Source organism: Balaenoptera acutorostrata, chromosome 9, assembly GCF_949987535.1.
Source record: "Balaenoptera acutorostrata chromosome 9, mBalAcu1.1, whole genome shotgun sequence".
NCBI classification, from domain to species: Eukaryota; Metazoa; Chordata; class Mammalia; order Artiodactyla; family Balaenopteridae; genus Balaenoptera; species Balaenoptera acutorostrata.
In genome coordinates this window covers 52,569,036-52,596,191 of record NC_080072.1, presented here as the reverse complement: position 1 = coordinate 52,596,191, position 27,156 = coordinate 52,569,036, and the positions used below count along the sequence as shown (strand labels likewise).

The 27,156-nt window shown below is 39.7% G+C and overlaps 1 protein-coding gene across 1 annotated transcript in view; it reads left to right on the top strand.

The window, feature by feature from the left end:
• FCHSD2 (FCH and double SH3 domains 2) overlaps window positions 1-25,521 on the top strand; it is a 313,606-nt gene extending 288,085 nt beyond the window's left edge. Inside the window, exons 14-20 of the mRNA XM_007173694.2 lie at window positions 13,129-13,263; window positions 18,590-18,673; window positions 18,794-18,971; window positions 19,257-19,477; window positions 20,460-20,589; window positions 20,732-20,814; window positions 23,359-25,521. Of these exons, the coding sequence (XP_007173756.1) occupies window positions 13,129-13,263; window positions 18,590-18,673; window positions 18,794-18,971; window positions 19,257-19,477; window positions 20,460-20,589; window positions 20,732-20,814; window positions 23,359-23,442 (915 nt within the window). The 3' untranslated portion in view covers window positions 23,443-25,521. The remainder of the gene's footprint in view (window positions 1-13,128; window positions 13,264-18,589; window positions 18,674-18,793; window positions 18,972-19,256; window positions 19,478-20,459; window positions 20,590-20,731; window positions 20,815-23,358) is intronic.
• The last annotated feature ends 1,635 nt before the right edge of the window (window positions 25,522-27,156 follow it).

The following is a 27,156-nucleotide window of genomic DNA, read 5'->3' as shown; positions in this document are numbered from 1 at the left end:
GGCTTCTGAGTATGAAGGAAGGAAACGAAGGAGATGTCCCTAGTATAGTGTCTGGCAGTGAGTAGTACAGTCTGGTTGTAAGTGTTGAATAAATTGGGTATTTTTGACAACTTTCGCAAAACAGCAGCTCATCTAGAGACATGTCATATCCTCTGTGAAAGGAGCATTTTGCAACCCCATTCCACTCTTTCTTCCCTCTAGTCACTCTTACGGAGCCTGTGTCTTCCCACTTTCGGCTGAGGGATATAACAATATAAATAAAGGAAAAGTGTAGGCATAAAATAGTTTAATGAAGTCCCAATATTTATTTAACCTGATTTTAAATGACAGCCCTGAAATAATTTAGAGGGATTTGTATCTCTTCATACTGACAGCTGGCTGGCGAGGGGCAGGGAGCATAAATACACATTCTGAGGGCCAAATTATTTCTTCCATTATAGATGCCAACAAAAGCATTAGTCATCAGGTTTAGAATTCCCTTCCATCTGGAAAACATGGTTAATAGTACTGTTAGACTTTACTAGTGTAAAGTGCCCTATAGAAGATAAATGTTTTTAAAATATAGAGTCTATTTACCTTATAGAATAAGGATAGAACTATATTTACTCGAGTATTAACTCTTTGCCTTCTGTATTAAGCTGTGGTACAGGATATAGGATTGGGAAGGAAAAAAACACAGAATATAGCAATTTTTTTTAAAAGGAGAGCATTCTACTGATATAATTATTCAGTTGATGGTTAACCAGAGTCTACATACAGCTTCCTATGATTGGATTGCTGCTAGTGACCCAGTCACCCCTTCTGTCACTCATCCCTCCCTTCTCTTAATTTCTTTTTTTTTTTTTTGCCAGTCTTAGAATTGTATTTTGGGGGGGCACAGGGTGAGGAACTTGAGAGAATCAACCCTTGCATTTAGAGCACCAGGACTTGAAAAGCCAAGTGCAGTTATGTAAGTCAGTATTTTAAATAATGCAACCTCTACCAGAATTTCTTGTTTTTTCTTCATCTCCATATTCTCAGAATAGAAATACTGATAGGGCTGTTTTAATTGTACAGCGAATGCGGGTGCAGTGCAAGTTCAAAACAAGTTTGGGGGCTGGTTTACGTGAACCTGAGTTAACTGCTTAGCGATCAACACGGTTTTTCATTCAACAGAATCTCGTGGGGCTTCTGGGTGAAGAACTTGCCCTCGTTCCTTCACCTCTGGCCGTTCCTATCCATCTTCTAACGTATTTTGGTTTTTGTTTTTTTTTTTAAGTCTTGGTTTTGAAATCATTTCTTCTTGCTGGGCCTCTAACCGGTTCTGTCAGTGGAGGACCCCTTCTTTCTCCCACTGATGAAAACAGGCCCTGCACTGACCCTGAACCTGAGATTTGGGGGTGACCCTTCATGCTGTGCAACTCTGACCTGCCCCTACTGAGATTTGGGGTGTGGGGGTGACCCCTCCGCTGCATAACTGACGTTGCCCCTGCACCCAGGTTGGTCTCTGGGCCTTTCCTTCTCTCATTTTCTTGCCTTCTCTTACTCAAAAACCTATACCCAGTTTACAACCTAATTTTGAAATTATATTAATTGTAGAGTAGAAAAAGTTATATAACTAGATAATAAAAAATTAGGAAGTACAGTAGAGAAAAAAATGACAAAAGCTCCATCCTTATAACACCACTGTTAGCAACTTGATTGAATTCCTTCCTCTTCTACTATTCCTTTTTGAACATATTTATCATAATAAAGTTAATTTTGTATATTTTTATTTAACATTCCATATTGATGGTTGATCTTCATAATCATTCTTTTCATGTCTGTATAGTATTCCATCAGGAATGTGTTCACTTAACTGTTCTCCTTAGGTTTAATATTTAGATTGCTTCTGCATATTCTAAGTAATACTCTTTAAAACATTTGTATGCATTTTTTTTCATGCTGGGGATTTTTTTCTGTAAGATATGTTCTTAGAAGTAGAACTACTGAGTCAGAGATTTTTAGTTTGAGGTTGGTTTATTTTTGTTCTTTCTGCTCTTTTTTTCCCCCTTAGATTCTCAAACTATAGCTGACAGTGTTTACATAACTTCCTTGTCTTCAGCCACTTCCCCCAACTACCATGCCAAGGCATCCGGACAGTTACTCTGTTGTGTAGTCTCCCTAAGTATATGAACATTTTGCAGAGTTGCACAGAAGTAAATTCTAGGGGACTTCCCTGGTGGTCCAGTGGCTAAGGCTCTGTGCTCCCAGTGCAGGGGGCCCAGGTTTGATCCCTGGTCAGGGAACTAGATCCCACATGCATGCCGCAACTAAGAGTTCGCAGACCGCAACTAAGAGTTTGCATGCCACAACTAAGAACCTGCATGCCGCAACAAAGGTCGAAGATCCCGTGTGCCGCAACTAAGACCCAGCACAGCCAAATAATTAAATAAATAAATTTTTTTAATCATTTAAAAAAAAATAAAAGAAAGAAGTTCTAACTCTACTCATTATGAAGACCATGTTGAATATGTGTTTGAAAGACAAGAATAAAGATTTTAAACCTTTAGGATGCTAGTTTGATTCCCATCTGCCTCAATAATGCCTTATAGTCCTTGCATCCAACGGGCTTTGTTTTTGTAATACAAAAATCTGTTTGTTGGCTTGAGCTAAATCCCAAAGAAAGAAACAATGGATTTTTGTAATGAAATAAATGTAAACTGTAGAAAATAATGGAGCACACCTGCAACAATCTTCAATTGCTTTTATATTTACTGTATTTCCAAATGGGCAGTCATCTTTTTATTGGACTAAACTCCATACTCAAAATGTCCACACTTTTAATGAAACTAACATTTCAAATTCCCAGTAACATCAGTTTAATTCAATTCAGTAAGCATGTATTGAGCCTGCACTGCTCATGATACTCTTTGCCAGGTGCTGGGAATTACCTATAATGTCTGTTGCATTGGTGTCCACAGATTGAGGGAACCACTCTCACTTACTGACAGCCAAGACCAAAGTAGGGCATTGAAAAAATGTAGAGCATTTCACTTCTAAGAGAAGTGTCTCTAGCTGTGTTATGTTCTTAGACTTTCTCCATAGCCATAATAACAAGTAAAGTACCTGACACAGATCCTTACATATATTACATGTTCAAAAATATTAATCTGAACCTCAAGATAAGTTGTTTACTCCAGTTCTACCAACTAAGCTTAAAATACTACCAAAAGGAGGGAATTCACATTGGTAAAGCATCTATTCTGTACCAGGTTCCATGTCAGACACATTCATACATTATTTCAGTTAATGATCACAACCATCCTGAATGTATTTACAGATGAGAAGATAGATTTAGAAGAATTAACTGTCTCACCCAACAGCACACAGCTTGTAAGTGGAGAGAGCTGGGATTAGAACCCAGAGATGCCTGCCTCTAAAGCGCTGCTCTTTACTATACTTTCTTACTCTGTGGATGACCCTTTATTCCTCTAACCTTTATCATGATTCATTTCAACTGCTGTGCATTTTTTTCCTTTTTTTCTTTTAAGCATCTGGTCAATCACTGACTGCCCTATTTTGATATAATTAATGGTCTTATAGCATCTTCAAATACTGCGTGGCCAGTTGTCATTAAAATTCCCAAGCTTTACTGATATTTTTAACAGCTTCGCTGAGGTATAATTGACATACAATAGATTACACATATTTAAAAGTGTACAATTTGTTTTGTCTGGCTTCTTTCACTCAGCATGATTATTTTGAGTATCATCCATGTTGTTGCATGTATCAATAGTTCATTTCTTTTAATTGCTGAGTAGTATTCTGTTGTATGAATATACCACAATTTGTTTATCCATTCACCCTGATGATGGGCATTTGAGTTGTCTGGGGCTATTACAAATAAAATTGCTATGAATGTATGTTTGGTTGGGTCATACAGTGGCTATATGTTTAACATTTTAAGAACTGTCAGGCTGTTTTCCAAAGTGGTTGTACCATTTTACATTCCCTTCAATAGAGTACTAGTGTTCCAGTTGTTCCACTACCTTGCCAATACTTAGTATGGTCAATCTATTTAATTTTAGATATTCTAATAGGTGTGCAGTAGTGTATCATTGTAGTTTTAATTTGCATTTCACTAATAATGTTGAGCATCTTCTTATATGCTTATTTGCCATCTGTATATCTTCTTCAGTGAAGTGCCTGTTCAGATCTTTCAACCATATTTTATTAGGTTGTTTGTTTTCTTTTTATTGCATTTTGAGAGTTCTTTTTATATTCTGGATACAAATCCTTTATCAGATAGATGATTTACATAACTTTCTCCCAGTCTGTGGCTTGTCTTTTCATTTTCTTAACAATGCCTTTCAAAGAGCAGAAATTTTTTTGATGAAGTCCAACTTATTTTTTTCTCTTTCATGGATCATAGTGTGGTATGATAACTAAGAAATCTTTGCCTAACCCAAGGTCATAAAGATTTTTTTCTGTGCTTTATAGTTTTAGGTTTTACATTTAAATCTGTGATTCAGTGTGAGTTACATAAGAAGAGTGAGTAAAATTCTTTGTTCTTGTTGTTGTTGAAAAGACTGTCCTTTCTGCACTGAATTGTTTTCACATCTTTGTCAAAAAATCAACTAACCATGTATGTGTGGGTCTATTTTTGGACTTCCTGTTCTGTTTCACTCATCTATTTGTCTAGCTTGATGACAGTACTACTCTGTCTTAGTTATTATAACTTTAAAGTCCTGAAGTCAGATTGTAAATCTTCCAAATTTCTTCTTTCTCAAAATTGTTTTGGATATTCTAGTTCCTTCACATTTCCATATGAATTTTAAAATCAGTTTTCTACCAGAAAACCTACCAGGATTTTTTCATTAGGATTACAGTGAATCTGTAGATCAGCTTGAAGATATTTGACATCTTAACATTATTGAGTCTTCCAATCGTCTTTAATTTCTCTAAGCAGTGTTTTATAGTTTTCAGTGTATAGGTGTTGCACATCTTTTGTCAACTTATCTCTATTTCATAGTGCTATCGTAATGATTTTTTAATTTCAATTTGATTGTTCATTGCTAACATATAGAAATACAATTGCTTATTGTATATTGATTTTGTATCCTACAACATTGCTAAACTCATTTATTAGTTGTTGTAGCTTTTATGTAGATTTTCTCTATACATAATCATGTCACCTATATATAAAGATAGCTTTACTTCCTTCCATGCTTGCTTTTTTCCCTTCCTGTAACAACTGCAATCTCCAGTACAATGCTTGAATAGAAGTGGTAAGAGCCAACAGATGTTCTTGCCTTGTTCCCAAACTTAGGGAGAAAGCATTCGGTCTTTCACCATTAAGTATGATGTTCACAGTAGGATTTTTGTAGATGCCCTTTACCATGTCAAGGAAGTTTCCTCTATTTTTGTTTAGTTTGCTGATAGGAATGGATGTTGGATCTTGTCAAATGATTTTTTTCTTTATTAGTTTGTTAGTACTGTGAAGTGCATTGATGATTTTTCAAATATTAAACCAACTTTGCATTCCTGATTAACTCCACTTGGATCTTGGTATATTGTCCTTTTTATATATTGATTGGAATTAACTTGTTAAAATTTTTTTTTTTTTTTTTTTTTTTATAAATTTATTTATTTATTTATTTATGGCTGTGTTGGGTCTTCGTTTCTGTGCGAGGGCTTTCTCCAGTTGCGGCGAGCGGGGGCCACTCTTCATCGCGGTGCGCGGGCCTCTCACTATCGCGGCCTCTCGTTGTGGGGCACAGGCTCCAGACGCGCAGGCTCAGTAGTTGTGGCTCACGGGCCCAGTTGCTCCGCGGCATGTGGGATCTTCCCAGACCAGGGCTCGAACCCGTGCCGCCTGCATTGGCAGGCAGATTCTCAACCACTGCGCCACCAGGGAAGCCCTAACTTGTTAAAATTTTGATAAGCATTTTTCTATGTCTATTTATGGCAGATACTTTATTAGTCTATAGTTCTCTTATAATGTTTTTGTCTGGTTTTGGAATAATGCTTGTCTCATAAAATAATTTGAATCCCCTCCTCTTCAATTTTCTGGAAGCTTATGTAGAATTTTTTTCTTCCTTAAATGTTTAGTAGAAGTCACCACAATAGTTATCTGGACCTGGAGGAGGTTTTTTTGAGAGTTTTCTTAATTTAGGCTGCAGCAAGTCTTAGTTGCAGCATGTGAGATCTTTAATTGTGGCATGCAGACTCCTTAATTGAGTCATGCATGTGGGATCTCATTCCCTGACCAGGGATCGAACCCAGGCCCCCTGCATTGGGAGCTCAGAGTCTTACCCACTGGACCACCAGGGAAGTTCCCCTGTGGGAGTTTTTTAAACAACAAATGCAATTTCTTTAATAGAGATAGGGTTATTCAACTTACTCTTCTTGAATGGACTTTGATCATAGGTATCTTTCAAAGAATTTGTCAATTCCATTTAAGCTGCCAAATTTATTGGCATAAAGTTGCTCATAATATTTTTTATTATTCTTTGATTGTCTGGAGAATCTGTAGTGACATCACTTCTCCTATTCCTGATATTGTTTATTTGTGTCTCCTCTTTTTTTTCCCTGATCATCCTACTAGAGGTTTATCAATTTGATATATCTTCACAAAAAAAAAACAGCTTTTGACTTCATTGACTTTTTTGCCTGTTGTTTTTCTTTTTTTAATTTTATTGATTTCTGCTCTGGTTTTTATTATTTCCTTTCTTCTGATTAATTTGGATTTAATCTGCTCTTTCCTGATTTTTTAAGGTGGAAGCTAAGGTCACTGATGTGAGACTTTCCTTCTTTTCCAATATAGGCATTTGGTACAAACATTTCCTTCTACATGTTGCTTAAGCGCCACCACACAAATTCAGATACCACACAAATTCAGATACATTGTGTTATTATTTTCATTCAGTTTTAAATATTTTCTAATTGGCCTTTTAATTTCTTCTTTGTTTCATGGGTTGTTTAGAAGTATTATTGAATTTCCAAATATTTGGGAATTTTACAGATACCTTTCTATTAATGACATAATTTATTTCCATTGTGGTCAGATAACATACCTGAATCATGTTAAATTTATTGAGACTTGTTTTGTGGCCCATTATATGGTATATCTTGGTAAATGTTCCATGTGTACTTGAAAAGAATATATCATCTGCTGGTGTTAGCTGTTATGTTCTATAAATGTCAATTAAGTCAAGTGGGTTTATAGTGTTGTTCAAGTCTTCTGTATCCTTACTGATTTTCTCAGTTCTCTACATGATGCCCTGTGCCTTATGAGGTTTTCTGCTCTGTTAAGAGGGAATAGGAAATATTCCCAGACCTATGTGAATGCTGACGATTGTTCCCTCTAATCCTTTGGGTGGTTCTATTGCTGGCTTCAGGTAGTTCTTGACATATATGTGCTGATCAGTACTTAGCTGAAGACTTGAGGGGGACCCTCTGCAGATTTCCAGAGTTCTCTCTGCATTTCTTCATTACTCTACCCAGCAAACTCTAGCCACTTTGACCTTCCTGAATTCCCAGTTCCATATCCTCAATTCAGGGAGACCACCATCCTTTTCTTGGGTTCCCTCCTGCTATATCTCAGCTTGGAAACTTTTTTCACACAGTAAGTTGGGGAAATTGTTTGTTTCCCATCCACCAAGGATCACTAACTTTCATCACATGATGTCCAGTGTCTTGAAAACTGTTCTTTCATATATTTTGAACAGTTTTTTAGTTGTTTCTGGAAGGAGTTTAAATCTGGTCTCTAATAGTCCATCTTGCCTGGAAACAGAAATCCATTTTGCTGATATTTTCAACATCATTTTTTAAAATATACTTGTGTTGTGTCTGGAATGATGTTCACTGTGATCACTTTTCTGTCTAGATGGAATTCAGAGGTTCTGCTAGCCAGTTATAGGGAGCTGCCTTCCTCTATGCTGGATATCACCAGATTTTTTTAATCTATATTCTCCTTTTCTCATAAAAACAATAATGATGTATTAAGTACCTCCTATGTACTAAGCATGTGTTAAGGGTTTAAGTATTGCCTCACTTAATCCTTATGATAACCTTGTTAAGAAGTAATTGTCTTCATTATAGAGATGAGGTCATTGAAGTTGAGAAGTCAAATAATTTGCCCAAGGTCATATAGCAAGTAAGTGGCACAGTCAGCATTCAGACCCAAGTCTGTCAGATCCAGGGACCATAAAGCTGATGAAGCTCTTCAGAGATAATTTTGCTGAATACAGGAGGTCAGCTACTAAAACCAACTTGGAAAAGTTCTTTTCTGCCCTTGCAGTAAGAGTAAGCATTTTACAACATCTAAGAAAGGAAAAATATTAATACAGCTAGAAAAAATAGTTTTGATTAAAATTCTGTCAGATGACAGGAAGGAAAAGGGATAAGTGAGCAGTTGTTAAGAAACAGGAAGAATGTGATTTTAGAAATGCTTGGTCAAGAAGGCATTGCAACAGCTAAGTTACAGAGGGTGGAAGAGGAAAAAGGAAGAAATTGTCCTGAGATGACATACTTTGGAAAGCTGCTAGAGCAATGCAAAAGCATGTGGCAGTGACCCCTATTGCTGTCACTGCAACCTTTCAGTCCTTCTGTGAGAATCAAAAAATGAACTCAAAATGAAGGAGGAAGAAAGGAATGTTCAGTATCAAACAACGTTGCCAAAATGAAATGTATTGGCTTGATTCCCAGTGCCAAAGCACAGTACATATTAACATTCCTTATGCTATATTTTTGGAAACATGTTCTGCCCACATTGGCTTTAATTTTAGTTTTTATAGATGTATGGGTGTTTTGTTTTGTTTTGTTTTTTGTAATGCCCAGTTTTTTTTTAATGTCTATAACCTTTACTAGAATATAAAGGCAATGTCTTCCAAGTATATATAAATATGTTTAAGTTAGTTTCACGGCAGTTTCCTGCATGTGAACCTCATCTTTTATATGGCGCCCTACTGGAAAATAATAGAATCATAAGCCTGAGATAATTTGAAAGGTCAAGATTTGAGTCTATTTTGTCATTGATCTGACTGACCATACATGAATATTTGTAAGATGAGGCACGTGAGGCACTCAGCTGTGGAGAATTTTCAGTAATAGTTATAAATGAGACTATTACAGGGGCTTTGAAATGGAGGCAATAAATGTGACAAGAAATATGTACTATTTATTCTTCAGGAACCCTCTCCTTCCCCCAGTTCTTTAGAATTTTATTAGGTAAATAGCAGTTGAAGAGAGTCTTTTAAAATGTCAGTGATAATTACACAAGAGAAATCACATTAGCTCAATAAAGAGTAGAACTTGACGTTATAGGCAGCCTATACTTTTTGACTCATTGAATCTCAGGAAGTCTCTGACCTTCTTCTCAATTCACCATTTCCATATTCACAGGGCCCTCTGTGCACTTAGCATTTGGTTGTGCTCATTTCCCACTCTAGGTTGTGAACTCCTGCAATGCAGACAGCGTCCTTCATTTCATATCTAAGAGCCTAGCTTAGTGTTCAGCATATAGTAGGTATTTGGTATTTTAATTAATTTTTCTACTGTAAAGCCCAGTTCTGACTCTCCATTCCTTATATCCTTAATGTGTAAGCATTAGTGCCTTTGCATGTTTAAACATAGGGAAAAGTAGCCAAGTAAATGTTTATATGTAGCTAGAAACCAAGAAACCTTTGAGCCTATTCTGTTTCTTCTTTATTGGATTTTTAATTTAAAAAGTAAAACAGGGGCTTCCCTGGTGGCGCAGTGGTTAAGAATCCGCCTGCCAGTGCAGGGGACACAGGTTCGATCCCTGGTCCAGGAAGATCCCACATGCCGCGGAGCAACTAAGCCCGTGCACCACAAATACTGAGCCTGCGCTCTAGAGCCCGTGAGCCACAACTACTGAGCCCATGTGCTACAACTACTGAAGCCCACGGACCTAGAGCCCATGCTCCAGCACAAGAGAAGCCACCTTAATGAGAGGCCTGCGCGCCACAATGAAGAGTAGCCCCCGCTCACTGCAACTAAAAGAAAGCCCGCACACAGCAATGAAGACCCAACACAGTCAAAAATAAATAAATAAATAAATTTATTTTAAAAAAATAAAAAATAAAACATGCCTATTCTAATAGTTTATAGTTCAGAGGTATATAAAAAACAAGCCAATCTCCTCTATTCTCCAGTCTTTATTCTTCTTACTTTGCCTACCTCTGTCAGATATTTATGCTCAGATAAATATTATTTGTATTTTAATATAATGGACAATACTCAAATACATTTTTTACACTCAATTCGATTTTAATTAATATATGTCTTTTAGCTATGATGGGTAATATACATTGAAACTGGGTTAAATTGTTTTCCTTGTGCTACATTTCAAAAGAAACTGTGCCCTTTTCTGTGGCAAAATATACATAACATAAACTTTACCATTTAAACCATTTTTAAATATAAAGTTCAGTGGCATTAAGTACATTCACATTTTTGTGCAACCATAGCTATCATCCATCTCCAGAACTCTTTTCATCTTGCAAAAGTGAAGCTCTATACCAATTAAACAATAACTCCCCTGGGGCTTCCGTGGTGGCACAGTGGTTGAGAATCCGCCTGCCAATGCAGGGGTCACAGGTTCAAGCCCTGGTCCAGGAAGATCCCACATGCCGCGGAGCAACAAAGCCTGTGCGCCACAACTACTGAGCCTGCGCTGTAAAGCCCGTGAGCCACAACTACTGAGCCCACGTGCCACAACTACTGAGCCCACGTGCCACAACTTCTGAAGGCCGTGCACCTAGAGCCCGTGCTCCACAACAAGAGAAGCCACAGCACTGAGAAGCCCACACACCGCAACGAAGAGTAGCCCCCATTCGCTGCAACTAGAGAAAGCCCGCGTGCAGCGACAAAGACCCAACGCAGCCATAAATAAATTTAAATAAAAAATAAAAAAATAACTCCCCTGTCCCCCAACCCCCAAATCCCTGACAACCAACATTCTACTTTCTGTCTCTATAAATTTGACTACTTTAGGTACTTCATATAAGTAGAGTCATACAGTATTTATCTTTTTTGTGACTGGCTTATTTCACTTAATATTAATGTCCTTAGCATTCATCCGTTGTAGCATGTGTCAGAATGTCCTTCCTTTTTAAGGCTGAATAATATTCTGTTGTCATATACCACATTTTGTTCATCCCCTCATCTCAGTGGATGCTTGGGTTGCTTCTACCTTTTGGCTATTCTGAATAATGCTGCTATGAAGATTGGTAATCAAATATCTGTTCATGTCCCTGCTTTCAAACTCTTTTGGGAGGAAGAATTGAAAGAATAGAATAGAAATTAAAATTGAAAAGAATTGAAAGAATAGAAGTGAAATTGCTGGATTATATGGTAATTCTGTGTTAAACTTTTTGAGGAACCATCATACCATTTTCCAAAGCAGCTACACATTTTACATTCCTACCACCTGTGCACAAGTGTTCCAGTTTCTCCACATCCTTACCAACACTTAATTCCTGGTTTTTTTATAATAGCCATCCTAATGGGTGTGAAGTGGTATCTCATTGTGGTTTTGATTTGCATTTCCCTAATGATTAGTGATGTTGAGCATCTTTTCATGTGCTTGTTGGCCACTTGTATATCTTCTTTGAAGAAATGTCTTTTCAAGTCCTTTGTCCATTTTTGAATTGAGCTGTTTTTTGTTGTTGAGTTTTAGGCATTCTTTATATATTCTGGATATTAATCCCTTATCAGATTTTTTTTAATCTTTTTTTTTTTTCACATTTATTTAGGCTGCGCCAGGTCTTAGTTGCAGCACACGGGATCTTCATTGTGGCATGTGGGGTCTTTAGTTGCGGCATGCGGGATCTTTTAGTTGCGGCATGCAGGCTTCTTAGTTGCGGCATGTGGACTTCTTAGTTGCAGCCTGCATGCAGGATCTAGTTCCCCGACCAGAGATCGAACCCGGGCCCCCTGCATTGGGAGCGCGGAGTCTTACCCACTGGACCACCAGGGAAGTCCCAATCCCTTATCAGATATGATTTGCAGATATTTTCTCCCATTCTGTGGGTTGCCTTTTTACTCTGTTTTCCTTTGATGCACAAAAGTTTTAAATTTGATGTAGTCCAATTTGTCTATTTTTTTTCTCTTGTTACGTATGCTTTTGGTTTCATATTCGAGAAATCATTGCCAAATCTGGTGTCATGAAGCTTTTCCCCTCTGTCTTCTTCTAAAAGTTTTATAGTTTTAGCTTTTATGTTTAGGTCTTCTGTCCATTTGAGTTAAATTTTTTTTTTTGGCCATGTCATGTGGCATATGGGATCTTAGTTCCCAGGCCAAGGATCTAACCCACACCCCCTGCAATGGAAGCACAGAGTCTTAACCACACTGGACCGCCAGGGAAGTCCCGAGTTAATTTTTGTAAGATAAGGGTCCAACTTCACTCTTTTACCTGTGGATATCCAGTTTTCCTAGTACCATTTGCGGAAAAGACTCTCTTTTCCTCATTGAACATCTTGGGACTCTTGTCAAAAATCATGTAACCATATATGCACTGATTTATTTTGGGGCTTTCTAGTCCCTAACTCATTTTTAATGGGTGTTATTTATCTATGATATGAACACATCATAGTTTATTCAGACATTCCTCTACTGATGGACATATAGGTTGTGTCCAGGCTTTTACCACTACAGGCAGTGTTGCAGTAAACATCCTAGAATATATATAGTCTTACATCCTGGTGCTTTTATTTCTCCATAATAGATTCACAAAAGTGAAATTGCTAGATCAAATGTCACATTTAGATTTTAATTTCAGTAGGCGGGGGTTCTTTTCAAGGATGTACCAGTTTACATTTCTACCAGCCATAGCTGAAAACCTGTTTCTCCACATCATTAGTAGCACTTAGAAATCTTTTTACTCTTTCCTGATATGATCAGTTTAAATGGTAAGAGGCCTTCATTAATCAGTATTTAACTGACTCTTGGTTTTAAAAAGAAAAAAAAACTCTGCCCTTTCATAACATGAAAAATGCAAGTGAGAACAGAACAGATACTTTTCTTTGTGCAGTTGAATAAGTAAATTAACATTTTGAAACAATCAGGTTTTAAGTGTTTTTCCTGCTTTCATCCATTTTCTTGAAGTAAGCAAGCTAGCCAATGGCTTCTGATTTTTCCTAGCTTAATGCAGATACCGAGAGAGAAGAAGGAGAAGAGTTTGAAGACAACATGGATGTTTTTGATGACAGCAGTTCCAGCCCTTCTGGCACCTTAAGAAATTATCCACTCACCTGCAAAGTTGTTTATTCCTATAAGGTTTGTATTTCTCTAACATACTTCTCATATTAAATTGTGACAACTCTGAAGATACAAGTAACTGTATCTACCCAGCCTCTTATACTGTACTTATCATAAAATTGGTGTTCAGTTCCTATTAGAGGCAACATAACCTAATGGGAAAGAGTCCAGGCTCTGACGTCAGACTGCCTCGGTTAAAATCCTGTCTCTGACACTTACGATCTACATAACCACGCTAGTCCCTTGGTCTCTGTGAGCCTCAGTTTTCTTATCTATATTATGGGGATAATATTATAGGGCTAGTTTGAAGACTAAATGAGATACCACTTTTATAGCAAAGCATTTAGCACAGTGCCTGACATCTAGTAAATTTTCTGTAAATAGAACTCTTACCCGTATCAATTGCCTGACACAAGACCCTCCGTTAGGATAGTTCTCAAAATTGGTATTAAAATAAAATTGCTTGACAGAGCAGTTTTGTTAAACTTTACCTTTCCTAACCTTAATATAACCACCTCTTGTTTCCAGGTTAAGCAGGGATCTGGATAAATAGATTCCTGAACTTCCAAACTTGATTTGGTATAATAGTTCTTAATCTCTCTCACCCCTGCCCTGCTTTCACATTAACTTTTTACTCAAACAAAGTAAATTGAGTTTCACTTCCCCGGTTCCTCTCTTTTCCTTATTCCCTTCATCAATCACTAGCCAGTCCTGTTGAGTCCACCTCCAAAACATATCCTGAATCCATTCACATTTTGCATCTTGGTCTAGGCCATTGCTTTGATTACTGTAAAAGAAAAAAAACCCTAATAATTGGTATCCCTTCTTCATACTTGTCTACCAACAGTCCACTTTCCACTCTGCAGCCAGAATTATCTTTAATACGTATAGGAGATTATTTTATTCCCCTGCCTAAAACCCTTTATAAGCTTTCCATCACACAAAGAAAAATAAACTCTTCACGAGAGTCTATAATGTCCAGATTGATCTGGCCCCTGCAAATCTCCTTAGCTTCATGTCAGACCAACCCACCCAACCCACGCACTACACGTTAGCAATTCTGGCTGCCTTTCAGTCTTCAAAAGCACTATGCTCCTCTCTGACTTGACAGCTTTGCACTTGCTGCTCCCCTACCTGGAACTGTCTTTTCCCAAATTTTGGTTGGCTTCCCACTGCTCTTCATATAGGCTCAGCTCAAATAGTGCCTCCTCAGGTTTCCCCGACCACCTAAATGCATAGCCAACCCCCCAGTCACTACTCTATCCCATTGTGCTTTTGTCCTCATTTATTTACTATATAGCACCTATCACCAACCAAACTGAATCTTGTTTGTTTTCATACTTCTTTATCTGACTCTCCACTAAAGGTCCATGAAGACAGAAACCTTGTCTGCGTCTGTGTACCTTGTGTATGTGTCTTCAGCACCTAGGACAGTGCCTGGCACATAGTGGGTCCTCAGGAAATAATTGTGGAATGAATAAATGAATGATGTAAGGAAGGCATGAACAAATGAATCCCTTTCATTTTAATGAATGGCATTAATTTAAATGAATTCCTTTCATGTTAATGCCATGCTTAAGGGACAACAGCAGAGGAAGGGTCTGAAGAGACTCTAAATCATACATGGGACAGTCTCACTCCTACCACCACCATCCCTGGAGAGCCAAAAGCTGATATTATTTACTCCTCAATATCAGTGATTACCAGACTTTTTTTCATTTAACATCCTTGTATTATATATTTAAGTTAACAATACTTCCTCTTTTCTAAAAGGGTTGGGTTTTTTTTCCCCAATGTAAACTGTTTTGATAACCTTTTGAAAATTTGAAGTCATCTTCTGAGATACTTGTAAGGTGTTTTAAAATATTATAAAACTTGGTTGGGATTGTTTCCCTATCTTCCGTCTCAGTATTATATTTACTTTGAAGTTCCAGAATTAAAATTTAAGGTCCTTAAACAGAGAAGGTCCTAGGTATCTGAGTGATTATTACATCTGAGGAATTTTACAGATGAGGTAGCATTTCAATGGGATCATGAATAAGATTTTTCTAGTTACAGTGATAAGGTAGGGAAGGGAAAGAGCCTTATAAGCAAACAGCAGATACAGAGACACAGTTTGATGAGATAATAAGGTGTTCAGGAAATGTTAAACTCAGTGTTGCGTGAGCATCAAGTGTGGGAAATAGAGCAGCTGGAAGTAAAGATGTCGGATAGACCTGTAGATCAGACTGAGTTTGGCTTTTATCCTGGCTGAAGGAAGACATTGGGTGTCCTAAAATCAGACTGGGCTTTTAAACAAGGTAACCCTGGTCGTGATATAGATATTCCAGAGAGGGTAGCTTAGAGTGGAGAGAGACTAACTATAAGCCTAGTTGTGATTCCTATGGTCCAGACCAGCAAAGAAGGCCTAAGTTAATCTGGTGAGAACAAAGAAAAGCTAAATTTAAGGAGTAGTTTCAAAAGCCTTAAAAATGCTCATAACTTTGACCCTACCTAGTATATATCCTAAGAAAGTGACCCACAATATAGAAGAACATTCTGGATACAAAATGCTCTTTCATCATAGTACTACTTTATAATAGCAAAGTTGGCAGTCCAATAAGGAAATAGTTAAATAAATTAACCATTCATATAATGTAACCATAACAAATTTTATGAAGATAATTGAAAATTATATTAGAGTTTTTTATGTAAGAAGAAATATGTCCAAAAAGTAAGATACCAAATTGTATTACCTTAAGGTCTTAATTATACATATTTCTAGCTTTTCTGCAGTGAACATGTATTACTTCTGTAATCAGGAAAAATCATATTGTTTTAAAAGAAAACAGGAAATTTAGAGAGATGGTGGTGGGAATGGAGGGCATGGCTGCGTCTGGCGTCCTGGCTGCCACTGCATGTTAGGACTTCCTGAGGTAGAGTGAGACCATGTGTTTATTTAACAACTATTTACTGACCACTTGCTGTCTTTAGTTGGGATAAGTGAGAAGAATTACATTCCCTGCCTTAAGTAAGTCATTCTAATAGGAAGCGCACAAGTGCAAACAACTAACTTGAGTGCCACAGTAGTCAGTGTTAGAGGGATGCTCAAAGCCTTATAAGAATAAAAGGAGGAAAAAGCAACCAGCTCATTGTGGGTGGTCTTGGAAAACATATAAGCTGGGCATCAAATCATGAGTAATAATAATAGCTACCATTTATGAAGTCCTGTGTGCCCGGTATCATACATATATATATATTTTTTCTAATCCCTTCAATAACCCTATAAGGAAGATATTATCAACCAACCCATTATTTCAACAAGTGTCAGTACATGAGCATCTTCCATGTACCATGCTGTGCTCTTTTCTAGGCTTGGGGATATAGCATTGATGAACACAGACAAAAATCTCTGCCCTCGTGGAGCTTACATTGTAATAGGAATAAAAAAGAAAACTGAGGCTCTAAAAGGTCTTATGGTCACTTGCCTGTAGAAACAGACTGAAGCTGGACTTGAACTCACAGTAATCTAAATCTAGTCACCAGATGGGAAAGAGGGAGCAGGGCCTGCTAGAAAGAAGGAACAGCCTGATAAAAGCATAGAGGCAATAAAGAACGTGGTATGTTCAGAGAATAGGGAATAGTTTGCTGGGGCCAAAGCATCAAGAGACCACAGGATTTTGAGTGTCATGCAAAGGACTTGACCTTGTCAAGTGGAAGAATTGGTCACTGCTTAGGTATGGTATGATAAAGCTAGTGTCTGCTTATATAACAATGTTGGACAACTTGCATGGACCTTCATGACTTCTTTTACAAGGGCAGCATTATATTTAAAGGTGTTCTTAACCCTCCTGCTTTGCTGTCACACACACTGAAATCTGGTTGTGTTGATAACTTTTTAAGTTTTGCCACAGAATTTGTTACGTAGGTGCCTTTTCCTAGTATATTCAAGGCATAGTGTGGTAGAAAAAATTCCATTGGAGGGGGTTGGTGGTGGTGGTGGGATGAATTGGGAGATTGGGATTGACATATATACACTAACATGTATAAAATAGATAACTAATAAGAACCTGCTATATAAAAATAAATTAATTAAATTAAATTTTTAAAAAATTCCATTGGAAAAGCTATCAAAAATCAGTGAGCTTTTTTTTTCTCATATTTTGAGATCAGAGGTAATATATTTAAAATTCTGGTCCTGGAGTATTTCTGTGATTGGTCAGCCATTTTCAATACTATTTTTCTGTCTCAAGCAGCTATTGTAGCAATATCCAGAATCTGGGTTTGATGAAATGTACATGAAATGGGAAATGAGTCTTTGGAAATGAGTCTTGCCTTACTTTTGCTTGCGTAATTTGGAGCTATTTTACACTTTGAGACTGTGAGATCTGAAAAACTATATGGTCTAAAGCAGTAGTTTTAACTAATCTTGGGACTTGGGGAAAGCTTTTAAGGCTGTTCACTAAGAGCCAGAAGATGTCCGCAGACCCCTCCTGTTACATGTGACAGGCAAGTCTCTTTAGGAAACAAAGCCACAAAGTCTCTCTCTACAACCCCCCTGCAGAGTCCCTGAGAGCTTGCTCTCAGATTCTACAGCCTCAGGGGTAGTATTTAGGTGTCTGGTGCTAGTGGACTCCTGCTGTTAGGGATTTAAAAAAAAAAAAAAAAATCACAGCAACTTCTGCAGAAGCACTCAAGTGGATCAGCCTAGTCTCTACAGTTAAGTTGGAGCATAATAAATCCAAACTTTGACCAACCTCAATCATTTCTCTCCTACAACTTTCTTCTCTTGGCCACTGTTTTATGGTGATTCCAGACGAATTCCAGGCACTGCTCAAGCTATCAGTCAATCCATGTACATAGCTCTTTGCATTTTCACAGCCTGCACCTCCATGGTAGCCCTCTGGTGTAGTTCTAATTCACGGCTTTCTCCTTTGCTTGTGCTTCCCAAATCATCATGGTTCTGTGCTTATTCATCCCACACTGACTCCCCCATCTTCCCGAGGATGGCAGGATTGTCATTTTGAAGAAATGGAGGCATCAAGAAGTTGAATAACTTACCAATAGATACATAAGCTGGAGCTAGAACCCAGGTCCTCTACTTCCAGCAGAGTGCTGTGTTCACTGAACCTGATTGCCTCTTGAGGATTCCGTTTCTCCAGTTTTTGTTGTGGCTTTATTTTGTTTAGTTTTTTAAAGTAAAACTTCACCTCATTATGATAGTTTTACAACACTCAAATTTTTATGTTCAGTACGTTTTTCAAAATCATTTCAATATTTTGATCCCCAGTTTTTGTTATGATCAGTTCACATCTGCTCTTTATCTAACCTTTTTAATTTTGTCCATGACCATCCTACATTGCAGGCTTCTCAACCAGATGAGTTGACCATTGAGGAACATGAGGTGTTAGAAGTGATTGAAGATGGAGATATGGAAGACTGGGTAAAGGTATATTCCTTTGCTCATATCGCCCCTTCTTGTGACATTTTCAGGAGTTTGTTTTGGTTCTTGTTGTACCCTGTCCAAATTGTGTGTGCAAACCTGTTTTGTCGCATGTCTTTTACTCAGGCTCGAAATAAAGTCGGCCAAGTGGGTTATGTACCAGAAAAGTACCTACAGTTTCCCACCTCGAACAGTCTGCTGAGCATGCTGCAGTCCTTGGCTGCTTTGGACAGTCGGTCACACACATCCAGCAATTCCACGGAGGCCGAACTCGTTTCAGGCAGCCTCAACGGAGATGCCAGTGGTAAAGACTGAAACAAGGCACTCTTTATTTGGTCACATTTGGCCTAAACTGTATTACCCTGGAGTCAGCCTTCAGTAGGTTAAAAAGCACAACTTTATTCCTTTTCTGTAATATGTTTATTTGGTCACGTTTATCCTGTACAGTAGAACCCTAAAGTTGATCTTCAGTGAGTACAGAATTATAGCTGTACGATGGCCTTTTAGTTGTCACTTGTGCATGGGGTGGCTGCAAAAGTAACCTGGTTGTCAGTGTTCTTACTGCATTTTTCTCTCTCTTGCTACCTAGTCTGTTTTGTGAAAGCACTTTATGACTACGAGGGCCAGACAGATGATGAATTATCTTTTCCTGAGGGAGCAATCATCCGAATCTTGAACAAAGAAAACCAGGATGACGATGGCTTCTGGGAAGGGGAATTCAATGGGCGGATTGGAGTTTTCCCGTCAGTGCTAGTGGAAGAACTTTCAGCCTCAGAAAACGGTGACACTCCATGGATGCGAGAGATTCAGGTGCACAACAGGGGGAGAAAGCTGAATTAAAAGATGTTTAAAGAAAATGACTCCCAAGGAGTCTGTTGACCCACGCAAAAGTGGGCTGTGGTCTCGGCCTCACCCTCACCACTCCAATCCTTGGTTGCCGGGTTTCTGCAAAACTGAATTTGGGAAGCAGAGACTTGTCAGTCAGGCTCTTGTGCAATGGCTGTATGACAGCTCACTTCTCCCACATTCTGTTCTCTGAACTGGGGAGCCAAAATACTAAATTGTGTGTGACATACAAAAGAATGGTTTGGTGGAGAGAAAGAAAGAAACCAGAGAGGGAATGTATTGTCTCTGTGGTTAGTTTATGCAGTAAAAATACTAGCTTGCTCTTTTTCTCCCTCACACTATCAGAGCCTCATTGCCCAGCCCAGGTCCTGCTAGTCCTTTTCAGAGAACTGATGAGCCTGCCAGAGCTCCATAGGCTTAGCTCATCATAGCAAACCTTGTCTTTACGGGAAACTTCTAATTCGGATCAGTCACAACAGGCCTGGCAGGTCCAGGACCATAAGGAACATGTCTGTCCATCTTGCTTGTGTGGTATTGTGACCACCTAGCATGACATTTACAGAACCTGGGTTAGTCAGAAACTCAGCCAATTATTTTATCTTCACTGAAAAATACAGCTTGTCCCTTTTTTTGTTCTTCACTGAATTGACTAATTTGGTATGTTTTCAGTAGAACTCTAGAGAATGGTTTGACTTGGTAACTGTTTAAGATAAACTAAAATCAGTAGTATAATGAGATCTGTGGAAGGAAAAAGTTAAATGCAACACAAAACTGGGGGTTGGGGTGGTTATCCTAGGTTCATTTGCTTCTAATGAGGCTGACCAAGAAAGTTAATAATCATAACTTAGCTCCAAAGAAAAGTAATTTGCCAGGAGTAGTCAGAGAAGCCTGCTAGTCTCTCCTTCCTCAAGTGAGCACTTCGTAACCTCTCTTCCCTTTGCTGCAGATCTCTCCCTCCCCCAAGCTGCCCGGCTCCCTGCCTCCACTGCCACTGTATGACCAGCCTCCTAGTAGCCCTTACCCCAGCCCAGATAAGAGGAGCTCCCAGTACTTCCCCCGCTCTCCTTCAGCAAATGGTAAGGGTTCTCCTGGGCATGGGTCTACATACACTTTCATTCAGAAATCCACACGTTCACCTGAAGAGCAAACAGATCTGCATTAGCATTTTTATTGCTCAACAACACAAATAAATTGAGCTTCTTTGATTCCCTCCCTTAGAAAACAGCTTCCATGCCGAATCGCCAGGATTCTCACAGGCATCCAGACATACTCCTGAGACCTCATATGGGAAACTACGACCTGTAAGTCTCTTATCTGGCAGGGTTATAGAACGCGTAGTTTCTCCAAATTGAAAGTTAGAAATTAATGTATCTCCATGACCCCTGTGTTGTTACTAATTCCCTCCATGCTAGGGTGAGATGGAGTTGGGAAGTTAAAAAGAGCTCTGGAAAAGGAAGGCTATAAAAATGAACACATCTTGGAAGGTCAAGCTTACACTGGTGCTTTCCTCACTGAGCCATGGTGAGATTGCAAGGTGACAGCTATGAAAGTGTATTTAAGTTATAACAAGCTCTGTGAGCATTAAAGTGATCTAATTGTGAAACAGAAGCATTTTTTTTTTTCCAGCAGGCATTTAATGAGAACCTATTTTCCAGGCCTCTAATTGCCTCTTTGACGGACACTGAGATGAAATAAGATACATGCATTTTGAGGTTTGAGAGCTTCTATTCTCAAAAGAATCTATTCTTACAAATAATCACCTCTACTCACCCCTCACTCTGCTGCCAACAACTCCACCCCACCACCTCACTGTGAAACAGCTCTTCCAAGGTCATAACTTTCGCATGCTAATCTAGTGCATATTTGCAATTTTATTTTCCTAGACCCCCTTTTCAGCATTTGACACAGTTCTTTGAACCACTCACTACCTTTGGCTTTGTTCATTCAGCAGATATTGAGTGCCTTGTTAAGGACTTGGTTCTTGATCCTAAATGTTTAGGAAGCTATTGTAAGGTTGTAAGCAGGACAGTGATATGACCAGTTGTGCATTTTTAAAACACTACTATGGCAGCTAAGTGGAGGATGAATGGAAGGAAGGTGACAGAACGGACACAGGGAGCGAGCTGTTAGGAGGCTGGAGCAGTGGTCCAAGCAAGAGGGGACAGTAGCGTGGACTAGCGGGTAAGAGCGGGAATGGAGAGAAGTGGACCTATTTGTTCTACCACACTTTCCTGGTCTGCTTTCTACTTCCTGGCCCTTCCTTTTTGTTACTGAGTCCACACTCACTCTTCTTGCCGCACGACAGGCCAATAAATCAGGAGACGAGGAATTGAGGCGAAGAATAACTTTATTTGGAAAGCCGGCAGACCAAGAAGATGGCAGACTAGGGTCCCCAGAAAAACATCTTATGGGTCTGGATGCCTGTTTCTTTTATAGAACAGAGAGGGGAGAGGGGTTGAGGAAGTAAAGTTAAAAGGCCATTAGTTTTGCCTGCTTGGCCAGCATGGGGAGGGGATGTGTTAATTTCTTCTTTTCTGCGGCCATTCACAGGTGGGCAGGGTCAGATTGTCTCCCTGTGAGCTGAACAAAGGCACTTTAGTTTAACATTCAGGCAGAGGGGCAGGGTTCCCTGAGTCAGGCCACTGTATATGATTATAATAACAAAAGCAACAAAAAGCAAAGGTTAAAGTCAAAGAAACATCCAACACAGAGTCAGAATTGGCTCTTCCCTGTTACATTTTCATTGACCTTTGCGGGCTTCTCTGCCTCTATCCATCTCTGTTGATGCTTCTCAGGGTTCTTTCCACTGGCTGCTTCTTTTAAAGTCATTAAAGTCACTCTCTGAGTAATCTCATCTACTCCCAAGGCTTTGATAACCATTTATTTACTGACAACTCCCAGATTTATAACTGCCAATCCAGTCTCTTCCCTGAGCTTCAGACTTGTGGAAATCTCAGTGTATATGTACCAAAACCCCCAAAACTCAGCAAAACATGAGTTAATTATCTTCCCTCCCAGACATACTCCTTCTCCCATATTTCCTGTCCTGGTGAGTGGTACCCCCATCCTGCCAGTGCTCTGCCATCACTCGTGACACCTCCCTGACCCTGCCTTCCACAGAGTCATCACAAGTCCTGCCAGGTTTACCTTGGAGACAGCTGTCAAGTTTTTCCACCCTTTGCTCCCCCACTGCCGGTACCCTAGTGCAGGCCAACATCAGCTTTCTTTCAGACCACCACAGGAGTCTCCAAAACTGTCACCTGTATTCTTGCCCACCACCACTGTTTTCTTCAAACTTTTACCTGAGTCATCTTTTCACACATCTGATACTGCTGTTTAAAATCCACCAAAGAAAAAAATAAATAAATAAAAAAATAAAATCCACCAAAGATTCCTCTTTGCCTACAGAATAAAGCTCAGATTTTTAAATATGGCTTAATGAGGCCCTTCATGACTTACCCCCAGCCTATCTCTCTAGTCTTATCTTTTGCAACTCTCCTTCCAAGACATGTTGAAAGGTTTTCAGTTCTCCAAGCATTGCTCTCTTGCTTTCAACTCTAGGCCTTTGCTTTGGACGAGGCTTTTAGGGCTACAAAGACTCTTGTGCCCATGAGGATTTCAGCCTAGGCAAGAACCTGAATCATGAGTTTCACATTTCATCCAGAACAGTAGGTCCTTCTCAGTGTAAGAAGTTGTGAAAATTAAGTTGAAAGCACATTCTTAAGAGTATTTCTGAGAGCCCTGGGGTGGCCATGTCCTTGGATAAATGACTAGTTGGGGTTTGGATGCTTCAGGCACTGAATCAGGAAGCTGACTGACAATCCATGTGATGGTTTCCTGCTCAGGTCCGGGCAGCTCCCCCTCCACCTACGCAGAACCACCGAAGGCCAGCAGAGAAGATCGAGGATGTGGAAATCACACTGGTGTGATGATGGGTTTGCCCGTCCGTTACTGCTACAATCAAGGCCAGGCTTAGAGTTTGGCCAGTCTTGTTTTTTAGGCACCTTTGCATGATGATGACTCGAACAGAGCAAATACAAGGAGGATTATATGTGACTGGGTGGCCTGGTAGACTCCTCCCATGTTTTGAATATTTTGTGCCTTTTTTTGTTGTCATTTTCTATGTCATCTCTCCTACCACAGCACAAATCCTAGAGGGCCCTAGAAGCACAGAGGGGGACAGCCCTCTTGCCTAACAGTGGCCCATTTTTGTATGAGACTCAAGGCCAGGCCTCGATCAGGGCACAGTCACAGAGATACTGATCATGTGCACTCGTACAGTATATTACTGTGGCCACAAGGATGTGGCAAAGATTCTCATCTTGCTTCAAGTGGCTTTTGCTCATCTGATTGAGTTTAATCAGGTCATGTTGGCTACATAAGGAAGAAGGAGGGATTTCAGGAGAGGCTGGCTCCTCCCCGCAGTTAGTCCCCAAATTGAGAAACTGAAACCGTATTGGAAAAAAATGGACTGCCCTGAGTTTAGCAACAATTGCATTAATGCACATCTCTTCCACAACTAACAGATTTAAAACAATAACAGTGTCCTTTGTATTAATATTTATGCCATTCATTTAGTCTTAGTGGAGCTAACATGGAGGGGCTGAACTAGTAGCCGAATCTCGTCCCATCACATAGACTAATAGAAAGGAGGCTGTGGCGAAAGCAGAAATGGAGCTTCCAGATCTGAAATGAGCCGATTTAATGTTCTTTTTATATTTGGGTATTTTTCATTTTAATTTTTGCAGCGTATACTATTCTGACCAGTATCCTTAGAATCTGAATGTCTAGATAAACTGGGGACACATACTTGCCTTGTCGAGCTCCTCTACTGGGGAGGCCTCTAGCATTATTTTATTCCCAAGCCAGTCCACTGGCCCAGGCAGCCACCCACCACATAAAATGCAGCTTCCCAGGTCCAACTGACCTGACATTTCCTTGGGAGGAAGAACCTGTGGCTCATGGAAACCAGCTTCCTGTGAAGGACTAAAGGATTCCACAGGTGCAAATTGACAAGTTCTCCATGTCACAGGGAGAGCCAGGAGTAGCCTTCTCTGCAGGCTAACAAACCCATAGCAGCAGGCGTCCCAGAGTAGGCCTCTGGCGGCCCTCAACCTCCTATGGAAGATAGGGAGTGCATTACTTAGGGACTAAGGGATATTTGCCAGTGGCTTTTTTTTTTTTTTTAAGAAATCAAATTTGCAGAATTTAATTCGAAAGTTGTCTTATGCTTTGAAAACGCCATCCCTCCTAAGAATCTAAAAACTTGAAATGCTCGCCACATGTCCCCATGGGATTTTTGACCAAAAGTAGGGTCAGAGCTGAAGAAATTTTCAGTTAGTCCTTTGATCACTTCAGTGACAGTACCCAGTGATGAATCTTCTCCGTGATTTGAGGATTTTTGTTTCTGTTTTTTGCTTCTTAACCTGTTGATCTATTTGAGGTCTTTTTGTGTTTATCAAACTTATTCTTAAGTTTAAAAAAGAAATGAAAAGGGTGGGGTTTTTTTTTTAAGATTTTAAAGTTTGTTGACAAGTTAAAAATCTTCAGAGCACTTTAGAAATCTTCAAAGTGCTGAAATCAGGCAGTTCTTGCCACCCAGTCTTGTATTCTCTCTTTAGCTAGCAAAATTGTCCTTGAATCTGGGTTTTCCACATTCTCAGAGGATTATTTGAAATCTTTTGTTATATTTTAAAATATTTTTTGGAAGAGCTGCTAATTTTATTTTAAAAAAACAAAGTTGTAAAAATATGCCTCCTTTTTAAAAAGAACCCCTCCCTCCAGGACATGTAATCCAGTGTCACAGTGCACACGGCTGGGCTCAGAGGAAGCACCTCTGTGCAGATGTGCTTTCTTTACAGTGGCTGTAAAAACTTTGTATTTATTATGTATAAAATGTTGAATAATAAAAAAATGGAATTAAGTTTTCTAAGTTTTACTTATAAAAAGATTTGGGTAAGCAGGCTTTTCCAAATACCCAGTGCTTCTTATAAAGACACTTCTAGGCCCTCCTTTAAACCCTACAACAGATACAGAGAGGGGGAAGTAAATTAATCCATCCATGGGACAAACAGTCCTGCATGCCACCCACCTGCCAGGTGTAGTACCCTGAATGCTAGAGATAGATAGAAATAAATAAGTTGTGGTCTTGGCTCTCAAGGTTCTTTCCCAGTGGAGAAAAAAGGTATACACATGACGACAGTACTGTGTGAGGTGCTGGAAGGGAGAGGCAGAGAGTGCACTGAGGGAGCTGAGGAGGGAGCTCTGATTCTGCAGCTGGAAGGGTGAGAGGAGGGCCACTGAGTCCCCTCAGAGGATGTGACTGCTGGCTTCTAGGAAGTGGGCACTCTGGACTACTCTGTCCTTTCCTAAACCTCCACCCTGAGTAACGAGTCAAGGGAAGGAGATTTTACTGGTCTCGGGGGTGGCTAGAGGATTCCAGGTGAAAAGCCAAGTCCCTCTGGCTGCCAGCCGGCCCAGTGAGGACCAGAGGTCAGCCTGTTTGGGGAGGGGCCCCACAGCCCTCCTCTTCCAGAGCTGGGCATGTGCTATATGTATTCTTCCAGACGTTTTCTGTGCATAGAACTCATATGCACACACTGCCTTTTTATATGTGAGATTATATATTTAGGTTTACCTCATTCTTTTTGAAGGCTGCATTATATTCCACTGTTCAGATATATCATAATTTAAACATTCCTACAGTGATGGATGAGGAGGTTGTATCCATCCATTTGCTATTCGAAAGTTGAAATTAACACCTTTGTACATAATTCTTTAAAAATTTGTTCCAGTAAAAATATTGGGTAAATTCCTAAATACGTAATTTGAGAGTCAAAAAGGTATGTGTGTATTTAATTTTGTTAGATGTTGCCAAATTGGCCTCCAAAATGACCGTATCCGTTGACACTCCCACCAACAGCGTAGAAGACAACATGGACTTTGGAGTTGGAAGGTCTGAGTTAAATCCTGCCTCCCACTTGACAGCTGTGGAACCCAGCTTCAGTGTCCCCATCGGAAACATGAGAATAATGCTGTGGATCCAAGAAGGACATGTGAAGTGTGCAGCACAGGGTGGTGACCACAAGCATTCCTCACCATCACTTCCCCCACCTTCAGCGGCCTCCCCTACAGAACTGCTCCTTGCTATCCTTCCAGCCTCCTAGTAACACAGGGCTGTCATGAGGCCCAATGGAAAGAGTGGGTGTGAAAGTGCTTCACCATAAATATGGTAAGGACTATCAGTGCACATTTAATATCATTTCCATCTTTTGCCTTCCCCTGCTAATGAAAGCTGCTCGCATTCAAGACTACTGTTGGCCCCAGAGGCCCTGGTCTGTGACCAGCGGACGGAATTAAGCTAATCGTCCCACCCCTGTATCATAGCTATATTGGGGCCTCCTTCATCACAGGAACTAAAGGTAAGGCAGCTGAACCAGATTCGCAGCACCTCACCTAGATCCCTTTCTTCTATGACCCACCACCCCAGCCCACATCCACAGGCAGACAGAAGCAAGCGGGAGGATATCCTCTGGCCTTAGCCCTGCCACCGCTTGATGGACGCCCTTTCCACTGGGCTGCCACAACCCCGGCTTTAAAAGAAGTAGAATGAGATGATTTCCAAGGGCTTATCCAACTCTTAC